The 25,786-nt window shown below is 41.8% G+C and overlaps 1 protein-coding gene across 1 annotated transcript in view; it reads right to left on the bottom strand.

Moving 5' to 3' along the window:
* The window catches only part of adam19a (ADAM metallopeptidase domain 19a), a 349,292-nt gene that overhangs the window by 91,579 nt on the left and 231,927 nt on the right, over positions 1 to 25,786 (bottom strand). Inside the window, exon 6 of the mRNA XM_031289991.2 lies at positions 8,257 to 8,440. Within this exon, the coding sequence (XP_031145851.1) occupies positions 8,257 to 8,440 (184 nt within the window). The remainder of the gene's footprint in view (positions 1 to 8,256; positions 8,441 to 25,786) is intronic.

Genomic DNA, 25,786 nt, shown 5'->3' with positions numbered 1-25,786 from the left:
GGAGAACAATGCTGCTGGATCACTGTCACGTCGTTGCACCAACCGCTGTTGATGTAGAAACAGATTCCTCCACCTTTAGTTTTGCCGGAGAGGTCCGTGTCTCTGTCCGCTCTGAAAAGCTAGAAGCCTGCCAGCTGCAGCGCAGAGTCCGGTATTAATCCACAGAGCCACGTCTCCGTGAAGCACAAAACAGCAGATGAAGAAAAGTCCCTGTTTCCCCCCAACAGCAGTTGTAATTCCTCTACTTTGTTGGGCAGAGAGCGCACGTTAGAGAGGAATATTCCAGGTAACGGTGAGATACGGGTACCATCGCAAGAAACAAAGTTAAAACACAAAACAAAACAAAACAGAGCGCACCAACACACCGTGTCGCCATTCTGCGGCACCATCTTTTGATCCTTTTGGTCCTGCTCCTCATTGGTAAACTTTTGGTCTAAAATATTTGACTGGTACTCCAAAGCATATCAGAGGCCCCTTCAGCCCGAGCCTGGACTTGCTATTTTTGGCTGCTCACAAATAACAAGCGCAATTCCAACTATAATGCGGCAGCCATTGGAACTGGGACTGATAGTTGCCAAGAGACTGATATTGAAGAAATGGAAGTCTCCTTCTCCTCCCTCCTTTCAAGTATGGATCACCGATATGCTATCCATAATACAAATGGAAAGACTCTGCACTAGTCAAAGGGACACCTTTTCCCGTTCTTGGAACCCATTCCTAACTCATTTTGAAAAAGCTAAAATACAGTAAACTAATTGTGTTCCTGTATCAACAACCTTTCCTCCTACCGCTGTACTAAGTATGACTGTAACAACTGGCAATAGCTGCATCTGAGCCCTGTTTGTTTGTTTGTTTGTTTAATTTGAAAATGCAAATAAATAGAATATTACAAAAAAAAGTGATCATCAAAATATAGTGCAACCACAAGTGGACAAAGAGAAAAGCAAAAACAAAAAAAACACTTACCCCCCACCCCCCAGCACTATCCCAAACAAAGTGCATAAGCCCCAAGAGAAAAATGCTCAAAATCACTAGCTTGGGTCTCTAACTTAACCTAAATTGACCCAAGGCTCAGCAAGCAACCATAAAAAAAGAATATATAGCAGTGCAAAATACCATGACTGCATACAGCATAATCAAATGGAAAGAAAGAAAGAGAAACAAAAAACAAAAACAAAAAACTCAGGCAGTGTGATAAGCTATTCAATAAAGGAGGGCTATATATTCCCCAAGCCCAATGCTAGGCCACAAAGTGCAGCAAGCTAACAGAGAATACTGCCTGAGATCGGCAGCCCAATTAGTACCACCAAACAGAAAAAGACATGTACCATCAGGAATGTCAATTGGCTCAAACTTAACACTATAGGTCATTCTTTCAAACTAGCTATATCCTAAACAGACATTTGAAACATAAAATGTGGGAGTGGATAGAATAGAAAATATTGTTCTTTTTTCCCCACTAAATAAATGACAGTGAAAAACAGGTAGACCTAAAGCTCCACCTCCTACCAGACTATGTCAAATAAAGAAAACATAGCCTCACCATAAGGCTATAGGCTTGCATTTTTATCTTCCTGTTTTTTTCTATTTGTTCAGAGCAAATAAAAACATTTTTAGAAAAAAAATGAACCTAAATAACTCAAAGTCGACTCACTATTACGTATTAGGCATGTCCACAATGTACCTGATCATGATGATGGTAAGATGTTATCCTTTATATAGGATACTGCTAGTTTGGGATTAGTAAAAGATTTCTCCTCATCTTTGAACGTGACACGAAATATGGCTGGAAAACGAAGACCGAACTTGACATCCTTATTATCTTTGAGCTGTTTCGCCTCGGCAGAGGCAGCCCACTTCTTAGCTACTTCTGGTGTAAAATCGGGAAAGATGTGCACACGCTTCTCCTTGTAAAACAGCTGCTTCTTCTGACTTGAAAGGCGGAGGTTGCGATCCTTCACGTCCCCGTGATGTACTCGAATTATGAACGGCCTTGGCCTCTCACCTTCTCGGGGTTTTGGTGCGAGCGAACGATGGCCACGGTCAAGACGCGGTGTGTCTTCCAGGTCCAATATCTCCTTCAAAGCAGCCTCACAGAATTGCCGCGGGTTGTCCCCTTCTTTACCCTCCTCTATTCCAATTAGGATATTCTGGCGACGGCTACGGCTTTCCAAGTCCAAGCATTTCTCTGTCAGACCGCACACTTCTGATTGCAATCTTTTCACTGTAGTTTCCAGGGTCATGACAGTTGAGCTCCACTCTGCATGCAGAGCTCAGGACCTCGCAGCCTTACATGTCGAACGTCAGCCCAACTCTATTTAATATTATTCACAAGACGTCAATAAGGCAGCACTTTATGTAAGGACACAAAGTACAGTACGACCAAACAATGATTCCGTCTATTATCCAGGTCCTCAATGTGCCTTGATACTGCATTGTTCTGTACTAACAAGAACACAGAATTGTGGGGAAAATACTGAATATGAAAATGTAGAATTTAAAAGACCTGATGCAGGTAGGCAGGCACTGGTGTCAGTATAGCACAGCAAAAGAAAAGCTAGAAACCAGTCCTGATTATTTGACCTGATAAAACTGGTTTAAATCTTTTAACTTCACAGTCTGAAAGTGGTACTTAAAGAGCTTAAAAGCCTAATATGTATGAGTAGCATCCCAGCCATTCCTGCTGTTGTGTTTACAAAGCTTTACGGCTCCTTATATCCCTCCATCATGAAGTTTCCATCCTGCTAATACTTGATTACAGCCATTAGGAAATGCCTCTGCTGTAATTAAAACTCATTGATTTACGAGTTGGGAAGCTGCTGCCTCAGATCGGTCTGGACTTTAGACCAATATTGCGGATTGGCGGGGAATCTGAGGCACATATCACACTAGCCCATTCACACATCGCATTGTTTATTTGAGAGGCAAATAGAGGCAAAAGCCTTGGAACTCATTCTGGGGTCTGCTGTGGCTGGCATTTCTGCATAACAACCCAGGATTAATGGGTGGCAGTGAGGGGAATTGGGAGAGACAAGGGGCTATGATGCAGGAGGGAGGGAGATAAAGAACAAGGGAAAAGGATGATGCCCTGGTGGAGAGCTGAGAGGGCTTCAGTATATGAGGTGGGGAGAAAGATGGTGATGATGAACAGTTTAGAGTGATTGAGAACATAAACTGGAAAATGATAAATATTAGAAGAAATATGAGAAGAAAAACCAAAGAATGACTGTTCGTCCCAGCAGTGGAGACAGATAAAGGCAGAAGGGCCCACTGAGGAGCCCTTTTATCATCTACAACTGCAGATGAGAAAATTAGACATGTGTTGAGTCAAAGTAATAATTCCCTCCATTTCCAGGTGTTGCGAGAGTAATTTTGCTGTCAAAATAGTGCCGATACCTATTTAATATTGTGTATGCATATAAAAAAGACCATTTCCCCTGCAGAGCCAAATGTTTTAATGTGATTGGTGAGTTAATTTAGCTGCGTAATAAGCCAAACCAAAAAAGAATCATGACTCAGTCTTCACATAAGAGGTTGGTGACAAGTTTCTGAACTCATTCATTGCAATGAACATACGATGAACCCCACTTCACAGCAAAATGGATTTAAAGCATACAAATGACGAATGGTGGTGTGGAGGCTTACTTATTCCAAAGGGTGATACCCACCATGTCTGCAAAGAAAGTGGAAATACGTGGCGGAAATGAATAAAACTTCTTAGTTTTAAGGCCGGTTGGCAACCATAAAACTAGAACTGCAAGCAGTTATGACGGGGCCCAAGCCACCCACGGCAGTCGGCCCCGACGCCCCAGGGAGCGCGCGAAAGCGGAACCCGAAGCCGGGCGGCGGGGAGGCAAACGTCGCTAAATATCGAGAGGCGCGAGCCGCAACGTCTGCGGTACGTCGCCGTTGCAAACGTAGCGGTCAACACTTCATCTCCATGCATATACAGACTACCTTTAACAATGATATACGGATAGGATTGGAGATAAAAAGTTCAACTGACACGTTACCGCGATCAGCTTCGTGGGAAATTAAGAATCAATGCCACCGACATAACCAATCACACTATGACAGACTCTCCACTGAGCACCAACTGCAATGTTTAATTGTAAATGAATGTAGCCACTACTGGCAGTCTGGCACACGTGGGTGCTCAGTATTTTCATCGGCGCCTATGAATGGTGTTGATTTTGGATTGAAAAAGTGAGAGAAAAGAGTTGAATTTGTCCACTGTGAAGGTTGTTGATAGCGCCCCCTAAAGGCCGATCTTCGCCAAATTTGGTACAGAGCATCGTAGTGGGATGTTGAACAATGATCCCAAGTTCTTAACATTCAACATTTAATTTGGCCGAGATATGATATGATATGCTATTTGTGTGGTAGCTAGCTATGAAAATTTGTTTGGTCGTCAAATGCGCATACTTTAACGTAGCAAAATTCCTTGAGTAACTTTTGGTCACGTCCATCTGGAGATGCTACGGACGAGGTTTCGTGCTGATCCGTCGCACGGCCTAGGACGAGTTCCAAAAAGTTGGTTTTGCGCATTGCGCAATATTGCGAAAAAACCTTTAAGCGGAAATGGGCGTGGCCTATATCATGTGATTCAGATTGATTCAAGGAAGACCTGGATGTAAGTTTTTTTAATGTATAATGTGGGAATTAAAGGCAAAAAAACATAGCGCCACCTAGTGGTCCACATGTGTAATTGTTGGTAGGTGTGGTCCATGACCCATTGTCTATGTATCCTGTAAATTTAAAGTTGTTCACGTTAGTGTAAGTCGTAAATTTAGACGTGGGTCCCATAGGCCACGCCCACTTTGACCCCTCAGTACCCCACTCTAGGGCTGGCCTCATGACTGGCCCTAGATGGTACCCAACAAATTTTGTAAAATCGGATGAGCGGTTCATGAGATATAAACTTGTTGTACTTGTAGCGCCCCCTAGTGGCCAATTTTTGTAAAACGTGTGGGTGACCTTCAGAGGGTCATGCTAAACAAGAATCTAAAGTTTGGCGTTGATGTCATTTATTTTGGCCGAGATATGCCAAAGTTGGTGTTTTCACAAATTTGTTTGTGCGTAATATTTGCAATTTTTATCCTATCAAAATTATTTTTATTAACTTTTTGTCCGGCCTATCTGGAGATGCTACCTGCCAAATTTCGTGCCGATCAGTTGCACGGTCTAGGAGCAGTTAAAACAAGTAGGTTTTTGATAAATCGCGATTTTTTTACGCATAAAAGTTTAGGCGGAAATGGGCGTGGCCTTTATCACGTGATTCAGTTGGATCCAGGGAATGCGTGGATGTATGGTTTTTGAATGTATGGTGTACGGTGTGGGAGTTATAGGGCCAAACGCGTTTTTTCTGCTATAGCGCCACCTAGTTGTGGAAGTGGGTCAATTGTTGCGCCTGAGGTCCTTGCGGAGTTTTGGACCATTCCTGAAAATGGCAACCCCCCACCATGTACAGTTTAGGCTGTAGTCGGAGTTTTAGGCGGAGAAGAAAAATAACGTATGATTAATCAGTAGAAAAACAATAGGGTTCTACAGCCCTGCTGTGCGAACGACATAGCTTTGCTATTGCCCGTTCTTGCAGACTCGGGCTTGGACCCCTAATAATCAGTAGAAAAACAATAGGGTTCTACAGCCCTGCTGTGGAACGGCATAGCTTTGCTATTGCCCGTTCTTGCAGACTCGGGCTTGGACCCCTAATAATCAGTAGAAAAACAATAGGGTTCTACAGCCCTGCTGTGCGAATGGCATAGCTTTGCTATTGCCCGTTCTTGCAGACTCGGGTTTTGACCCCTAAAAATCTTTAGAAAAAACAATAGGGTTCTACAGCCCTGCTGTGCGAACGGCATAGCTTTGCTATTGCCCATTCTTGCAGACTCGGGCTTGGACCCCTAATTACCTAAAACGTAATTGCAATTCATTATTTATTTGATAAATAATGTTTAATCAGCGTTTTTTAACATAAGCCATTTACCGATTAAGAAAAATCTGTATTGTGTGAACAGTTAACTTCATGTAATATTGTATGTGGCGTTTTCTTTTGCGGGTTGCAAATGTTCCACCAAAACAAGTCTGGAGCGTAGCGCCACCCAAGGCGATTGTGATTGGTTCAAAGAAATGCAAACAACCCAGAGTATTTTTTTCACCTGTCACATACATATGTGTGGTGGAGCCAGATCTTACTCTGCAGTGCCGTCAAGATAGGTCTGGCAAAGTGAGACTAGGTCTTGTATGACCAGTAGCTTTTGGTGGGTACTGTCATCTAATGTTAGCAAACTTTGGATAGATACTGCTGTGCTTTAGCTTCAACCATTATCCTCTAATAGCCACTTACAGCCACAGTGGTAGGGTCACTTTATACAATTTTACTGGCTTTTAAGACAAAAAGAACATCTTAAAATTGAAAATACATAATAGGATAAAGTTGAAAAGAAAAAAAACACCAACACAAGTCATGAATGAGGTATGGATTGATGTGTGTTTGCACGGTAGAAATGGTGGACACCATAAATGAATGTATCCAAAATGTCTAACTTTACTCAACTGTTCAATTGGCTTTATATTGTCCTGTATAACAACAGTATGATGTTGTGTTCAGTATTCAAGTTATAGTGACTCTTAACAGTTTTTTTTCTCGTTTTTTTTTAACAAAGTCAGGGTTCTGGCAAAGGTATAATATCATTAAATTATCAGAAAAGGAGTTGAGGCTGTGGATTGTATGTTGCGAAGAGTAGTTGTTTTTGGCAGTGATTCTAGTTTGATTTAGTCGTGTTCACTTGAATCTCACATTTGTTTATCCTTTCTTTCAATTGTGACATTTTTGATGGAATTTGGAAAGGTTTGTAGCAAGTTTAGCTTTCTTCCCTGGGCTCTGTGTGCTAGTGTGACATCATCATACAGTGACATACAGCGATAGCTCCCCATCAAACATACTACATAGGTTTCTAAACCTGGGTTGAATTTTGGTTAACCCCCGTTGATCGACTCTGCTTCACGACCCAGGTAGAGAGGAGGGTCAGTCTCAGGTCGAAACGCGGGTCGATTGCAATGTTACTTGCGCACAAACCAGGGTTGCTAACAACCGGGATGGGACAAACTATGTCACTGGTTTAAAACAGGATTATCCTGATGAAGCATGTCACATCTAATGAGATATGGTAAACATTATAACAAACATAACAAAATAAGGAATGCTTATTAGTGTTTCTGTTTCTTAAAATTAAAACAAACAATGGCTATTTGTGGCCACCGGTATTTTGCCTACCTTTTATTCTTTGCTAAGGCAGTAGGCTACACTGTTGGTTCCATTTAAGGCTCTGGTAAACAGGATTTGGTAATCCTGAAATTTGGTATTTGGATCACAGTGATCCAAGCCATTGTTCCTTTAAAAAACTGCCATAAAAGTAAGATGATCAGGTGATCTTGGATAGCAAAATATGGGATTTCCAAATCCGGATCAATTTGATCCAGATTACATTTTTTGAAAAACTGGGCCCTGGAGCTTCAGTTTTTCTGAACCAAGAGAGAAGACGCAAATTTATATCCATCCGTGAACTCAGTAACAGTTTTTTTTATTGTTCCACTACCCCTTTCCCTCGAAAATAATTAAATCATGAAATAATGCAAGAACATATTCTTCTTTTTGTTTTTCACACCAAAGCCGCAAAAGGTGCCTCTCACTTTAAAAAACAACAACATACAGTGCTTTATGCTGGGGTTTCACAGGCAGCTTCAATAACCCTGATGCCCACTGTGTGAAAGAGGTACAAGTCATCAGGTATATGACATCAGGATGTGACAATACCTTTGAAACATAATTTTCAAATGGACCCTGGTTCTCCGAAAAAGGCACCAGGAGGGAATATAGATTTCCTTTGCATCTAAATTACATCAAAACCTTTGAACAAAAGTTGTTACAAGGCTACAATACTTTTTATTGTTTGCTATGGTATTGCAGTAGTAATCATTTTTCGGTCTGTTTTTGGAACAGACCAATATTTTGGGAAATCCATTTGCTTGTCTTTGGATGCACAGAGATGAAATTGTTATTGATCTTCTCGTCTGTGTTTGTGAAAGACAGCAAACAAGTGTATTTCCCAGTTAGTTGACTGTTCCTTTAAAGTTAGTGTTAAAGACAAAATTGTAGCTTTGTCACAATACTTAACCTTATATCAGGAAAACAACCTAGTATGGTCTAATCAAGTTTTCTAGCAATTGAGTGTCGTTGGTGGGTGCTAGACTCACCCTCGAATGAAACTGTCTGAGCAGGTTGGAGATGTGGTTGGACTGTGTGGTGTGTTGGCCGTGTCCACAGTTTCCACCTTTAATTGGCAGTTCCTCTGCACTCCACAGTGAATGGTGGGGAGGATCCACACCACTGATTGGCTCCAGGTAGAATGTGTCACTAGAATTCAAAGATATCAGGCCCCTGTGTGAAAGACAAAAAAACAGAAAGGAGCCAAGTAATGCTGGTTAGCTTGTGGAAGACACCAACACGGGATATTGGGGTTTTCTTGAAAATTCAAGTTGTGCTGCCCACAAAAGGCCAAAAAAATCAATGAATGCAGCTGAGGTACAGTATTTACAGCAAACACTGTAATGTCCTTTTCAGGAATAATTGTTTTTTAGGTTGCTAGCATGTTTCTTTTTCAACCAGTGTGTATTATAAATCCTAGCATGGTCTAAACTTGAGATACATTATTTATTGGTTGAAAAACTATTGTAGCCTACAATTGTATTTTTTGAATCCAAACGATCTATCACTGCACCAGTGAAACAACTGTCCTCTAAAGAGTTCTCACTTATCCATGTCACATATTCACACATTACACTGACATAATGCCATATATTCTGTATTTGTTTGGTTACCTGCCTCAGCTTTCTCTCGACCTTCAGGCACTTTCAAATTGGTTCAAATGTTTTTTATTCTCAAAGGTTACAACAGAGTGAAGTCACATTGCAGGGTGCAGCAATGAATTTTCACCAACTACCACTGCATTACTCAGGAAAGATTATGGTTTCATTCTTCTGCTGGAGTCCAACTCCTGCAATGAACTGTGTGTGATGGACTGTGGACCATTGTGTGCTGTGTTTCCATAGAGCATAGAAGGTATTCAAGACTGTAGACATGTGGTAAACACCGTTGAATACATTCCTTTTTGTAGTGCATAATAATAATACATTTTATTTTTATAGCGCTTTACATGGTACTCAAAGACACTTTACAGTAAAACCAGCACATATAGCACATTAAAAACAGATAAGCAATAAAACCAACACATAAAACAAGCATATTAAAAGCAATTAAAAACAATAAAATCAGTAACTATCAGGTGAGAAATGTAAGACTATTGTATGTGGAAAGCTAATCTGAAGAGGTGTGTTTTGAAATTGTCCAGGTCGGGTACAGTCACAGATGTATGGATGTACAGATCAGACAACTATCACTGGATTACTGGGATACTAGTCTGGCTAATGAGATGTTTATTGCAGGGCTAAAGCCTGACATCCAGCGTGATGTCCCTCCCATTCCACTATCTCCACTATCTATTTTGCAAAGGCACAGTCGCTGCATCAAGAGCATAGCGCTGCCCAAGATGATTGTGATTGGTTTAAAGAAATGCAAGCAAGCCATATCGTTTTTTCCCCCTATCCCAGAATGATACATGTAAGCTGGTGTAGCCAGACCATACTCCAGTGATGACAGAGCCCTGGGCGCTGCTGAGCTAGTAGGATGAAGACGTGAAACTTGGCAGCTCCCAACAGGTGAAATTTCAATCGATCAAAAAGAACATTTCATCTTAATTTTATTCTGGAATCAGTTGTGGGACCTTTATTTGTACCTCAAGGTTGTAGCAATATCGCTTTAGAGTACCAGTCGGGTACATGTACATGTCGGGTCCTGGCAAATCCACCAAGCCGAAGCAGCGGGCTACACCATCTGCTAGCCAAGTGGCTCATGCTAACGATGAAGAGGAGGTAACTGCTACTATGCTCCATGATATGATGCAGTCATTGAAAGCGAACATTTGTAACACTATTGAATCTGCGGTCAAGGGCCTCCAAGCTGAAGTTGCGGCTGTCAAATCGGAGTTAAGCACAACAGCGGGAGCCATACAGCAGTCCATCAATCTTCAAGAGGAGAGACTAGCTGCTGTGGAGGACTCGGCCACTAAAGCTAGCGATGCCATAGCTGACATGGAAGTAACGGTGTCAGCTCTAAAAAATGAGATCCTTGCGCTTCAAAATAAATGCGAGGATCTAGAAAACAGGTTGAGGAGGAACAACCTAAGGATAGTTAGCATCGCTGAAGGAGAGGAGGGTAAAGCTCCGACTGAGTTTATTTCCAGCCTCCTTGAGGACTTGTTGAATCTCGACGAAAAGCCACTTCTTGACCAAGCTCACCGATTAGCTCTACCCAAGCCCAAGCAGGGGCAAGCACCCAGACCGTTCATACTGAGGGTTCACTTCTTTCATGTTAAAGAACAGATTCTCCGCCTGGCTCAGGAGAAAAGACGACTTCTACACAAAGACAAACCCGTGCACATATTCACAGACTTCACGGCTGCCGAGGCTAAGAGAAGGGCTGCGTTCAATGAAGCGAGGAGGGCGCTCCAGAACATCTCGGGTGCCCGGTTTGGCTTCAGACATCCCGCCACATTCAGAATCACGCTACCGGGTGGAACTGAATACCGTTTTACGGACCCACAGAAGGCAATGGACTACATCAAATCAACCACGTCCTTGGACCTCCCAGACCCAGACTAAACGCTGGACTTTGCCTCCAAAATCTCTATCATAATGGAACTTTTGTCTCCTTTCAACATTTATGCGATAACTTTAATATCCCAAAAAGCCACTTTTTTCGCTTTCTTCAAATTCGTTACTTCATTAGGAATATCTCCTCAGCGTTTCCAAATCATCCCCCATGCACCCCCTATGATCATATATTTGATCAACCTTCATCATTTAAGGGCATTATATCAGCCATATATAGCAAACTGATGGCACTCTCACATTCTACCCTTTCCGACGTAAAAGCTCAGTGGGAGGGGGAGCTGAGGGAACCTATCCCCGAAGCATCTTGGGAGGCTGCCTTATCAAACTATATACATAACTCATCAATTTGTGCAAGGCATGGACTATTACAATTCAAGATTGTTCATCACATACATTGGACTAAACTCAGATTATCCAAAAGATTCTCCGATATAGATCCACTATGTGATTGATGTAAATGCAACCCAGCATCACATACCCACATGTTCTGGTCTTGCTCAAAGCTGGACCACTACTGGACTTCTATCTTTAACACTATATCAGGCTTCCTGGGACAATCAATCTCACCATGCTCTGTAACTGGGTTATTTGTTATTACGCCTGAGTCAAGCCATCTAACTAAGGCATAATCTGATAGCAAACCCCCAACATTTACACACTGGATCAAAGATTCCCTTTATTTTGTCAAACTTAAAAGAATTAGATACTCTCCGAAAGGATCAGCAAATAAGTATTATAAGATATGGGGACCTTTCTTAGATTATGTTAGGGAACAAGTCACATTGCCTGACTCCCAATAGAATGAGTAGAGACATGCTTTATATTTGATTTATTTACTTTTCATTTGTGGATATATATGGAAGTTCCGTAATGTATGAGGTACTGTTAACCATACTGCAGTGATGGTTTTGTAGACGGTGGTCACTCCCTTTCCTTCGTGTGTGATTATCCTTTTGCTCTTCTTCTTTTTTTTATTTATTTTTTATTTTTATTAGTGTTTGTTAGTGGTGTGACTACGTTCAATGTAAGAATGTTTCATTGAAATGAACAACCCGTCATGTCCATGTTGAATTGCAATAATAATGATAATTAAAGCTGCAAGCAAAGAAAATAGTCTACACCCTCCTACAACCGCGACGGCTGCAGCCGATTGGACGAACGCATCACATTGGTCTGTCTGCTACTGGATTTCAAAACCGACCATAATGGTGGCTCGTTTGGAATATGATCTCCTATTTTACGAAAATAGTTCACCTAAATGTGTTTCTGAAAACATTTTAAGCGAGAAATAGGCCATACAGTTGCTGAATCTGTCTTCATTTCAGATCGACATTTAAAAGATTTTCGTCAGCTTTTGAGAGGCGTTAAGCCTCTCTTTTCCATGAAGTTGCCTGGATTCAACTTTATGCAAATGAGGGGCGGCGACTCAACGCCCAGCTCCTCCAAAGTCCCCGCAACGCTACCAGAATGCATTGTGCAGCTGCTCCAATAGAAATGAATGGGAAGCGTAGAAATGACACTGACAATGGACACGTACCATCACACATGCTTTTGGGACGCATTGTGACGCAGGTGGTGAAATATCAAGCTTTGACTTAAATGGTCGCGATTGCTCGCATCCAGAAGCAGCACAGACGTGCCCGGTGGAAAATAGGGATCAGATACATCTATTTGATACATCTATACAGATCTATTTTAAATAGGTTCCCAAATTACACAGCCCTTAATACAAATTACAATTTGGGTTTCAAGAGTAGAATAAGCTTTAAATCCTACATTATCAACACTGCATGCAACCAGGAATGACGTCATGCTTTCCTCACATTGAGTTTTTCCATCACTCGAATTGCTCTGAAAAGAAAAGAAACCCATCCATTCTGTCTCTTCTCTCATTTCATGTGTGTTCTTCTTAGACTCATAAATGATTAACGTAGAGTCTTTTTAAAGTGTTAACTTTAATGTTAATTTAGGAGGCAGAATAATGACATGATAATGTCAGAAAGATGTGGAGACAAATAAAATCAGCAGAAAGATGGTGTGACTCAGCGGGGAAAAGAGTGATGTGTTCAACCACTTTTTATGCTCCGACATTTTTTAACATGTCCTCTGCTAGGCAACAGCGCTACTATAAAGAATTAATCAACGGCATATTTCACAAAACAACAGCGTGACTCCACCGTCTGTCCCCATCACTCTTCTTATTATGAGATCATGATTACACTGAATTTTAACGAGGAGTTGTGAAAATGACAATGTTTTGTAATTTTATATGGTATATGGTAAGGATGTGTTCATCAGGATAAAAAGAGTAAAAAATACCTTGATGAAACTATTGTGCTCCAGCTGCAGTGCTGTATCAAATAGCCTCCTCATTTTCTCAGTGGATTTGAGGCTTTTCTTTGGAATGGCCAAACTTCACGACCCTGCATTACTTGCAGGGAACTGATGATTATGCAAAAGAAAAATCTCATGATTGCAAAAATTGCCAGTTACTGGAGGCCCGCGCTGCCAGGATAAAAACAAAGTTTTGCATCAGAACTTTTTGTTAAGGTTTCAGTATTGACCCTTCTCTGCAGTCCTCTCAACAGTTCTACTACATGGTTCTATGGTTTACACATAATTACTGAATTTTTTTCTCAAAAAGCATGGCTCCAAGCTTAACTGTGCCCATATGGTCAGCTGTGTGGATGCACACAATAGCCAACTCCATTTACAAAAAAAACAATTTGATTCTCTTTGTGTCTGCTATGAAAAAAACAGCAACTCTGACAAGATGTTCACAGACAAAGTGAAATGGATTTCATACAAACTTCCAAAACAGAGCCTGTATGAACCATTATTTTTCAATGTCAGGACAGAGATGGAAATACAAGAAAGGCATATGCATTACAAGATTTCTGGTGCCACAGTGACACTTTATTTTATGAATATGAATATCTGAATAGAAGAATCCTTGTAATTGCTCACACAAAAATTCAAAAACATTTACAAAGTGATGTTATGCTAGGTATGTTTAAAATGTTTTTAATGTTTTAATGGTTTTAATGGTTTTAAGGGTTTAAAGCATTTTAGACTCTATATTAGAGTGTGACTAATTAGGGCCTGAGCGCCGACAGCGGCGAAGGCCCTATTGGAACTGAAGGAATTATTATTATTCTTTATCCGGCAAATTAATCGCCTTTTTGAGGGGCTTAACATACTCAAAACCTCACCAAAATTGGCGGTCGCATCAAGTCTGGTGAACATTTACGTATTTAAGGGTTTCGGGAATAGGCGGACAAAAATGGCTCGCTAGCGCCCCCTACAAAATTAAAAAAATTTAGCCCCTGCAGTACGTTTAACGTAGACTCACGAAACGTGGTACACATATGTAGCATGTCAAGACATACAAAAAATGTCATTGGAGCCATACCCTAAACCCAACAGGAAGTCCGCCATTTTGAATTGAAAGTTTGAAATTAGTGCGATTTTGGCCATTTCCACATGTCGTACTTTAACGAACTCCTCCTAGAGTTTTCATCTGATCAACTTCGAATTTGGTCTGTGTCATCTTAAGACGTTAAAGATGAAAAGTTATTAAAAGAAAACTTTTTGTCATAGGGTATGGCCGTGGCAGGGCGGCCATTTTGTGCGTTTCGCCATCGAAACAGGAAGTGGGTGTATCTCAAGTGTACATTGTCCAATTGGCTCGAAACTTTTCATGATTCATGAGACTAACTCTGAGGACATTTACCAGACAAAATTGACTCAAAGTCATAACGCCCCCCTAGTGGCAACAGGAAGTAGGCCTAAAAGTCAAGGTGCTATACTTTAGCGAACTCTTCCTAGAGATTTAATCCGATGGACTTCAAATTTTGTCTGTACCATCTCAACACCTTAAAGATGAAAAGTTATTAAAAGAAAAACTTTTCGTCACACGGTGTGGGCGTGGCGTGGCGGCCATTTTGAGTGTTTAGCAATGAACGAAAAAGTGGCTGTTATTACAGCGTACATTGTCATATCTGCTTGAAACTTCCCACAATCAACAAGAGTCCAGGCCTGGGGACATATATAGGCGAATATTGACTTTTGGTCATAGCGCCCCCCGCTGGCAACAGCAAATCAGACTTATATGACAAGCATCATCCGATTTACATGAAACTTATAATGTGTGGTCTACATGTGATACTGAGCTGGCCCCTATACTTTAACCATGCCCACTTACTCAGACCACGCCCCCTTTCATAACATTTTAACCGTTTAAGGTAGACCCTTGTGTGAGGTATCAGTGAACTCAGCAACGTCATTGCTGACGATTTGCAGTGTCTGAGTGCCGCACAAATGCACGGTCGCAAGGAGCGGCATCCACCAGTAACCCCGACACGTGCAGAGGCGCAAGGGCTTGTCAGTGGTCAGTGAAGAGAAACTGACAACTGCTGGTGGCGATCCCTTCCGTGAAAACAAGGCGTGTATGGACATGTACCATGAAGTGGCTCGCACCAGGTTTATTTTTTACACGAGCCGCAGTCAATTTACCAAAAGTCACCTCCCAGTATCGTATATGTCCACATATGGACACCATGGACAACGGGAGATTCATCTTGGAGATGAAAAAACATGATACTGCACCACAGACTCTTTTTAAAAGGACAACGCCAAAAAAGAGGCGCCATAGAGTTTAATTGCAGGAGTGCTTGTTGTAGAATCCTAAAGGATAAACACGTGATTGTTTTTCCAAGTACTTGTAGAGACAATAAAATCTGTGAGTCGGGCAGGCAAGAAAATAGGGGTTATGCTTTGTAACGACTCGGAGGGACTCTGGTTGATCTGCAGCATAATTAGCAATGTTTAGATGTTTAAATTCAATTTTTATTTTAACTTTCTCTAAAAACAGAGTTTGAGCATAAAAGTTCATTTTGACCTTGGAAACACCATTTTGATAAAACAACTCTCCAACTGTATTCATCAAAGTGTGTTTCTCAGGTGTTGGGGAATGCTACTGTATATGTGAAAAAGTTTTCTAAATCCTTTAGTGGCTCCAAAGGAGGCTGTGTGAAGTCTAATTAATGTCCTCAAGTGATGTCACTTAAGTTGGGTCTAAAGTATTGTTGTGGAGTGAAGTTAGAAAGACAGCTTAGCAGAACTCTGTAGCTCCTCATATCTGCTGCAGGCTACATACTAGCTGCTACTAGCATATTCAATCAATCAATCAATCAATCAATCAATCAATCAATCAATCAATCAATCAATCAATCAATTTTATTTGTCACAGGAAATCTTATGAGGAACAATTCCAGTGAAATGTAATGTAATAAACCCAAAGCTCTTTATGAACTAATGGCGGTTGACTTGCATCAGGCTGTTCTCATGAACCATTCGTACATATAGCTATCAAAAGTGCTGTACAGTAATTTGTATGTATTCCCAGTATTTATTGACATTGACTGCTGCTGTATAAGACCACTCTGGACCGCATAAGGAGGAGGTCAGGGTGGATGGGCGGATCATAAAACACAGGGCTTTCAAGCCGGAGAGCGGGGAAAACACAAGACTTTCACCCATGAAAAAACATGTTTGTGTCCCGGGAGTGTTTTAACCCAAACCACAATCTTTATTCTAATGTTAACTAGTTTGTTTGGTGCCTAAACTTAACTGTCATCGCCGCATGGCGCTCAACTTTTGTCGGCTAAACTCCACTGCCACGGCCCCTAAAAGGACTGACAGCTCACAGTGCTCTGTATCCGGCTCCCAGGAACCTTTTGTTGGCTAAAACTGTCATGTGACCATTGAATGGAATAAAAGAAGATGACATCTCAGGTTCTGCTTGTTTTTTTCACTGTCCATTGAGAGTCTGAGAACGTTATAGAAGTGTAATGCTAGGGTGGAGTACTCTATTAACTCAGCGTGCACTTTTCCAGAGCTTTCAACCACATCTTACTACTAAGGATCATCATTCACTGATGAAGACAGTGACATAGTTTACCTTAAAGTACATTTACCTTAAATCAGTCCCTCCAGGATTTTGCGGCCTTTTTTTGAGATTGTTGCGGCCCAAAATGCCTGATTTTGCGGGAGCTTTTGTAAAAAATTGCGATGTCTTTTGTATTTTTGTTGCAATGAAGTTGCGAGAGACAGACAGACAAAAATATTTTTGTATAGTTCTTTAAAAATAAAAAGGAAACTAGAGAGAATAAAATTACTCTGGGCTGAGTTTTCCTAGTAACCTTACCAAAAAGGCTCAGGATGCTGTAAATGTTGGTATAATATGAAAATGGCTGGTGGATTTAAGACAAAAAATAATAATTGATTGAATGAATCAAATTTGAACATATGTGTTCTTTACATATGTTCAATCTTGTTGATCTTTACATTGTTAGTTAATTTCCTATCCTGGACACATTCATACGGTTTGATAAAGTAGGACTTTAACTTATCATTGCACTTACAATAACGAGTGTAGCTGTCCTCAATTTAGGTCATCGTGTACGTCCGGTTTTTCCTGCATCCAGCGTGTGTTTTTTTGTGTATGTGGGGAACTGAGCAGCAGCCCCGCCCGCTGCAGAGAGCCGACAGGATTGAAACAGCAATCAGCTTTTAGCGTCTTTAGAGTGAAAAAACGTTACAGCGTATATTGATGTTAAAATGTGTACAGGTTGGCAGGATGGTCTGAAATGTTTTGCACGGTCTTTCGCTGTACGTTTTGTTGGTCAATGTGAGATGTTTGAGTCACACACGTCTCGTCTTCATATCAGAAACAAGGAAATGAATTTGGCGACGTCACATACTGCAATACAAAGTCTGGCACGTGGGACTGCTGGGATTGGTTGAAGTCGCGGGAAACTCTGGTTATTGGTGAAATTTGCGGAAAAGTTGCAGTGATTGGTCAAAATTGTCAGTCGCACTAAACTCACGGTAATTGGTTGAATTCGCCTGAATTGTCGAGATCGCGAAATCACGAAATCCTGGAGGGACTGTTAAATGAATATGTCAATATACAGACCTTCACTCATCTCACTATCCTCAACTCAGATCCATAGGGGAGAAGAGCAGTGCTGTCTGTGCTGTATGTTTTAATTGATACAACCAATTGGGGGCACCAAAGTCTGAAATGTTCAAATTCTACATAGTGGCTTTAAAGAGTAACTTGTTCAGGCTGTAAAGCAGTGTTTCTTTGTCCTCTCTGATTAAAAGTTTCAAATGTACTTATGTTAGGGGATGTGCTGCCCATTGATGGTTTTGAACACATGAAGGTAATTTCTACCTTTAGAGCTAACTTTGTGTAGTATGTGATTGCGCAGTCAATTTACCAAAAGTCACCTCCTAATATCGTATACTTCTGGGATTGCTCCAGTCCTGCAGGAAATTCCACTGGATGCATGTATTTTCTGTTTCCTTCCGCTTTCTTTGTGTTGGAATTTAAAATTTGGTATTTATGAGAACTATTGTTAACTGCTCCTCAGATCTTTGCAGGGTAAATTGAGACAGCTAGCTAGACTATCTGTCCAATCTGAGTTTTCTCTCACACGACTATTTTGCAGCGGCTCTGTGCGGAGTTTAGCACTGCCCATGACAATACTGATTGGTTTAAAGAAATGCCATTAAACCAGAGCACGTTTTCCTCCCATCCCCGAATGCTATGTGGACCCTCCTTCAGCGCGCTTTGGAGGAGGGTCTGGCAAAGCGAGACTAGTGTTAGCTCAGCCAGGAAGACTATCTAATGTTACTAACTAATTTTCATTCACCTCCCTCTCCCTATCCACTCATCAGCTGATTAAGGGTGTTTACTCTTTTGGTTAAACCAACCAGATTTAGCCACAATCTCTCATCAGCTAATCACATCATTGCAGTCAATATTTAAATATTCTCCTCTCCGTTGCTCTCATTTCAGCGTGAATCATCGCGACCCTCCTCCCTACAATTCTGTAGCTCACCAAAGCTTGCTCCCTCTTCTCATTCATCCATATCTCAGCATCCATCTTCATTTATCACCATCACCAACAGTGTCTAGACTCCATCGGGGGTATTCTACAATACTCATGGCTTCTTGACCCCTTTTAAAATATGATGATTTATCATTTTATTGTGCACACCAATAAATAATTGTTCACTCATATTGAGGTATCTTCTGATTGAACTGCTACTAGCTCCTGTTTCTCACTGGAATATGTGCCATGCAATGCAAGCCAGAGCTTACAGATGTCTATCGAAGCTGGCATGTGTGAGTGTGTATGTCCGTTGTCTTTCAAATATCTCAAGAACCGTTAATGAGGTCTAATTCACACTTGGTGGGTGTATTCCTGGCTATGTAATGACGTAGTATCGCAGTTTTGGTGAAGTTCCAACATGCGACATGTTTGATATTAATAAAGTGTGAAACTTTTTTTTAACGATACAATGTAAAACTGAATTGACCCATATGCGCAAAAGACGTCACACATAGCACGCTGTTGTATGGCCTCCGTACCACTGTGGACTAACAGTAGTAGGCTCATTGACAGCGGTTCACCGGCTCTGACTGCGCTCCACTGTTTGCTGCTACCAACATTACATGATTTTCAACAGTAATGTAATGCTGGATGCTAGTTTAATGAATAATAATGCATCATATTTTAATTGTGATATTTTGTGAGTAATATCTGAATCTGCAACGTAATCAGTAACATTTATCTGTCAGGTAAATGTAGTAGTACAATGTTTTCCTCAGAAGTAGAAGTACAAAGAAAGTCAGTAGTATATAGCTGTGTTGCTTTGGGTCCTTCTGTAAGTAATTTTGGGGTACCATGGTTCTGGAGAAAGCTGCAAGCAGCAATACAGTACCACAGACCAAGCATCGGCCAGTTCCAAACAGGCACGTTTTGAAAGGGCATTGCACTAGTTTTATTAAGAAGAAAAGATATAGAAAATGTGCTTGTACTCAGCGACATAATTTATCCATCTGTTAATGTACTACAACATCAATGAATGAACGTCAAAGGCTTAATTTAAACTTTTGTTTTTCAGTCTAAGAACAAACTTGTCTGGCTCAGCTCACACTGGGACTCCATGAATGACTGGACATTTAGAACCCATTTACATTCTGCTGGCTTACAGATCTCTATTCTCCCCCATGTCTGCTCTGTTTCCATCAAAGCTGCTGTCAACAAGCAGCATCTGGCTACCTTCCCAGATCAGGACAGAGGGACTAAAGAGTGCAGACGGACGTGTCAGCACTGTACCAGCCTCTATCAGATAGAAAAATATAAAGATTTTCTTACGAAAAAACTTGCTCAAACTCTTCTCTGTTTAGATTTACGGAACAGGCTTTGAAATTAATTCATACTAAAGCCCCACTGAGCTGTAACTTGATGTCTCTTTTATTGGATCAAATTCATGAATATATATATTTTTAGACACACATCCTGAGGACATGCAGTGTCTTTGCCAGGCGAAGGCTTCATTCTGAGCCTTCAATATGAAAGACGTTCCACATTAAAACCTGTCTGAGGCTGTGAAAATTTAAGACTTTTAAAACTGCTGGGATCCCCAAAGAGGATCAAATTATTCCTTTTAATGACAATCTGTAGGAAAAAAAGAGTTCTGACAGTGCAAGTTGAACTTTCTGTTATGAGAAGGTGTTTCCAGGCTCAGTGGCACTAAAGGCTCAACATTAAAGCTGCACAATAATACTTTTTTTGACATTCAAATAAACAAATACCTTTTCTGTGTCTACAGGTCTAAGTCCAAGTGAGCCAGGTGTAGTAATTACCAAGTACAGTAGCATAGGCAAAATATACAAACCCCTAATTATATTTGATAAGGATGAGTTTCAATAGTTATTAAAAGTAAGTTTTCAAAAACATATTTTTGATCCAGAGAACCACCATCATACTGTTTAAAATTCTCTTTAAAATGTCCATACCATGCTTTTACTATCTATGTTTATCTGTCAGTTAATATAGACTTTATACTTAGTTAATCAAACAACAACCCAAAGTCCAATGCAGTACTGTATCTTTAGTTTACTGATACAGATAGTCATAGTAGTAGTAATTATATAATGGGGTCCATCGATTATTAAGTAAAAAAAAAACTAATTGACAGTTTCATACATGTGTTTCCCGTTCATTTAAATAACGCCAGATGTGTGGCCAGGATGGCTCAGTCGGTAGAGCGTGCACACATATACAGAGGTTCATTCCTCGACGCAGAAGGTCCAGGGTTTGAGTCCAACCTGGGGCGATTTCCTGCATGTCTTCCCCCTCTATCTCCCCTTTCATTGCTTTCCTATCATTAAAGGTGGAAATGCCCCAAAAAAATAAAAAATAAAAAAATAACGCCAGATGTAAAATGATTTTGCATACTTTGCATTTGTCACAATTCAGTGGATGTGCTGAAAACATTTCAGCTTTGTAGGACGTATGCGTGATTTATTGAAACAATATTAAATTTGAAATGTGAAACATCTAGCATTTTAGATGTGTTGTAATACTTTACTGCTTTACTACTACTTTAATCAACTTTATGCATCAACGGAGACATCACCCTCCATTGTGCAAATTACATTTACATTTTTGCATTTGCAACACCCCTTAGAGGTAAAGTGCAATGTGCTTTAATAGGTAATTTTAGTGAAAACTCCTGAACGTGTCTCGCATTTCAGGTTGATACGTCAACGCGTTATAAGATATAGGAAAATTACCTTTTGATAAAAATATATTAGTTTGTACAGTATAATCGAAAATGGATAGACGTATCGAAATGGCCGAGTAGAGAGGAGTGGCCGAACTGTGGTGGCCACAGAGTAACTATTTGTGGCCTAGTTAATGTTGGACTCTGTAAAGTATTTGATTTTAACAAACAGTCAAATGTTCAGCAGTGGAAATTACTTATTTAGACTTATTTAGACAACTTTATTTAGAGGCTTGTGTTAGTTTTGGTATACATGGCAGAGAAATCAGTGTTCCCCAGGAGAAATCTAGCTGGTGGGAAATCTGATTTCTTTAATCACTTACCCCAAAACTGGAAAGCAGGTTTTAGGACAATATTTAATATGTATTTTTAACGTATCAAATGACAACACAGAAACAATGTGACAATGTTAATAGTGTCTATAAAAAGACTTATCACCTGAATCTGCAGCTCCCCTCAGCTTTTCTGAGTTTCAGTATAATTGTGGGCCAAACAACTAAACAAGTTTTTGGTTTAAAGGGATGCTTCGGAGTAATTTCAACCTAGGGTCCTTTGCCCCATGACCTCGAGCCAAACACCTCCCCAGAAGCTTTTTTCACTTGGTCTAACATTGGTCAAGGTAGTGCTATCAGCCGAATGTGTCAGGGTTTTGGTATTTTGTTCTGTTTTATTGTGTAGTCTTGTTTCTCTGTTTTGCTTGGTTTCCTGTTTTATTTTGTAGTCTGTCTTGTCTCCCTTGTCTTGTCTAGCTTTCTTCCTGTCTTTGTTTGTTTCCCGCCTTTTTTTGATTTGTTCCACCTGTTGTATCACCTGCCTCTCGTTCCCTCACTACCTTCCTTCTTGCTCAGAATCGCCACTTACGTGCGGCTGCCAAGAATCTCAGCCGACGTCCAGCCGTCTCGAGTCTCAGCTGATGTCCAGTCGTCCAGAGTCTCCGATGACAGCTCTTCTAGAATCTTCCAGTCGTCCAGAGACTCCGATGACCGCTCTGCTAGAGTCTTCCAGTCGTCCAGAGACTCCGATGACCGCTCTGCTAGAGTCTTCCAGTCGTCCAGAGTCTCCGATGACCGCTCTGCTAGAGTCTTCCAGTCGTGCCGACTTCTGATCCTGTTGCCTTGTTTCCTGTTCCTGATCCTGTTACCTTATTGGCAGACACTGGCCCAGCTGATTCGTCACCTGTCTCCAGCTCAGCTGACCCGTCGCCTGTCTCCAGCCCAGCTGACCCGTCGCCTGTCTCTAGCCCAGCTGACGCGTCGCCTGTCTCCAGCCCAGCTGACCCGTCGCCTGTCTCCAGCCCAGCTGAACCGTCGCCTGTCTTCAGCCCAGCTGACCCTTCGCCTGCCCGGCCCACAGAGGGGTTTAGCTTTCGCTGGCCTGCCAGGTCTCCCGAGGGATTCAGCCTTAGCCGTCCTGCTTGTCCGCCTGAGGGATGCTGCCTTCGCCGCCGGCCTCCAGAGGGGTTACGCCTTCGCCACCGGCCTCCGGAGGGGTATCGCCTTCGCGGACGGCCTCCTGAGGGGATTCGCCTTCATGGATGGCCTGCTGATGGGATACGCCTTCGCAGCCGGCCTCCAGAGGGGTTTCGCCTTCGCGGACAGCCTCCAGAGGGGTTTCGCCTTCGCCTCCGGCCTTATGAGGGGATTCGCCTTCGCCGCCGGCCTTCAGAAGGGATTCGCCTTCGCCGCCGGCCTTCAGAAGGGATTCGCCTTCGCCGCCGGTCTTCAGAAGGGATTCGCCCTCGCAGACAGCCTCCAGAGGGGTTTCGCCTTCACGGACGTCCTTCAGAGGGGCTCTACCTTCGCCGACCTGTTCGGCCGCCTGAAGGATTCAGCCTTCGCCGCCTGAAGGGTTCTGCCTTCACTGCTGCCCCAAGTGCCCATGGTTCCCGGTAGCCGAGGCCTCTCTGTTCCCTGTGCCCCAGTGACTCTCTGTCCCCTGTTGCCGAGGCCTCTCTGTCCCTGTCCTGGGGCCTTCCTGTTCCCTTCCCCAAGTGGCCCTCCAGTTTTCCCCCGGGCCTCTACGGCCCTCTGTTTCCCCTGAGTGCCCTCTATGCTCTCTGTTCCCTGTGCTAACCTTGCCTGCCTTCGCACCAGCCCTGATAGAATGGCTTAGTGCAGGCGCTAATGGAACCAAAGGTGTATCTCGTAAATTACCCCACTAATAACGCCCGGAATGGTACCAAACTTCTACAGTAGTACAAATAGGTTCTGTACTCATAAAACGAGGCATTGAAAAGTTTGTAAGTACACCAGGAGTTTATTTAAATAACACTTGCCTGATGGCTTCTACTCTCTGCTGCCGCTGCTACCGCTACCGCAGCCGGTGGACTTCGGTAAAGTTAGAAAAATATTCACAGATTCGAACTTCCGGGATCAATTATTAAATCACAAACGACACATCTTTCCTACCATAGTAAGGTTAACAATGAACTACAAACTCATTTTCATCAAAATGAGCCGTCCTCCAACCTAGAGAAACAACATTGGTCTCTACGAGCACCCGGCGGTGAGACGGCAGTAAGACGAGTGCTAAATACAAATTACAACACCAAAAAGAGATACAACAAAAATATTTATTAATTTAATGATTAAATAAGGTAGTGTCTCCAAACTTACCTCAATTATAACTTGTCTCCTGCTAGTTGTACTACAGCACTTATTTTTAAAAAATAAGTTAAATTAAAGCTGCAAGCAGCGATGAACGGGCCCTCGCCCCTTGCCGTGGGGGGTACTGGCAGACACCGCTCCTTTTGGCTGTGCATTTGCGCGGCACTCAGACACTGCAAATTGTCACCAATGAAAAGGGAAGTCTCTGCTGAGTTCAATGATATTTCACACAACAGTGTACAAGAAACGGGTCATTAGTTATTAAAGGGGGTGTGGCTTAAGCATTTGGGGCAGGGCAAACAGTCACCAATTAAAAAGGAACTCTTTGCTAAGTTCAATGATACCTCTCACAAGAGTCTACCTTAAACGGTTCACAAGTTATGAAAGGCGCGTGGTCTGTGTACATGGGTGTGGCTAGAGTATAGGGGGCAGCTCAATATCACATGTAGACCACACATTCTAAGTTTCATGTAAATCGGAATAACTTTTGCCAAGATACAACCGTTTCTGTTTCGACAGCCACCTAAACGTAGGTTTCACATATAGCGATTTTGCTAATTAATTAAAAAAATGAAAACAGCGCCATCTAAAGCAGTGGTTCCCAACCTGGGGTCCGGGGACCCCTAAGGGGGGCGGCAAAGATCACAGGGGGGGCGCAAGTCTTTATCTGGTTTGAGGTTGAGGTAAAAAAAAAATATTTGCACATGTTAAACAAATTATGATAATACACTAGAATATATAATGTATACAAAAGTCTGTATAAAAACTTTTTGTTCTTGCTTAAACTTGTAGGCAGGCTACTTAGTAGGCCAAACCTCCGGGACCTCTTAACCTGGGACCCTTGGTGTCATCAGGTCAGCTGCTAGCTGCTATCATCCCTATCATCACTATTTTATGAACGAAACATGGCGGAGAAACGTAAAAGTGCTGATAACTCCTCTGTATCAAAAAAGATAGTAAGGGAAAGTTACCTCACCTTCGGTTTCGGAGGGGGGGCTCAGCTTTTCTTAGACATAAGTAGGGGGGGCGCCAAGGAAAAAAGGTTGGGAACCACTGATCTAAAGGACGATTGACGCCATATTTGGCACACAGCCTCATTGGCACATGAGGAACAACTGTGTTAAGTTTTGTGTCCATCGGAATAGCCGTTGGCAAGATACAACCGTTCCTGTTTCGACACCCACCTACAGGAAGTTGGTCCTCCATAACTTGCGCATTGTTTTAGCTATCAAAATTCTTTTGATAACTTTTTGTCATGAGGGTCCTCCGAGTCTATATGCAAGTTTTCATGCCGATCAGACTCACGCCCCAGGAGCAGTTAGACAAAGTAGGTTTCCAATATATCGATATTTTGCTGATTATTAAAAAAAAATGAAAACAGCGCCATCTAATGTTCGATTGCCGCCAAGTTTGGCACAGATGCTAAACTGGCCATGAGGAACAACTTTCTCAAGTTTCGGGGCGGAATAATTGTTGCCAAGATAACGCAACTTCCTGTTTAGACAGGAAGTTGCTATAACTTGCAAATTTTTTCACTTTTTATCATAATTGTTTGGATAACTTTTCGTCATGAGGGTCAAAAGATACTACCTGCAAAGATTCAAGAAGATTGAAATCACGGCCTAGGACAAGTTCGAAAGAATGTAAAACACATGAAAAATGAAATAAATTAAAAATGGCCACCTTCTGGTTGGGCGGAGCTAATGAAGGTAAATGGGAAATATGTCCACAATGATTAGAGC

The sequence above is a fragment of the Sander lucioperca genome, chromosome 17 (genome assembly GCF_008315115.2).
Source record: "Sander lucioperca isolate FBNREF2018 chromosome 17, SLUC_FBN_1.2, whole genome shotgun sequence".
NCBI classification, from domain to species: domain Eukaryota; kingdom Metazoa; phylum Chordata; class Actinopteri; order Perciformes; family Percidae; genus Sander; species Sander lucioperca.
This window is presented reverse-complemented; position numbering and strand designations above follow the sequence as displayed.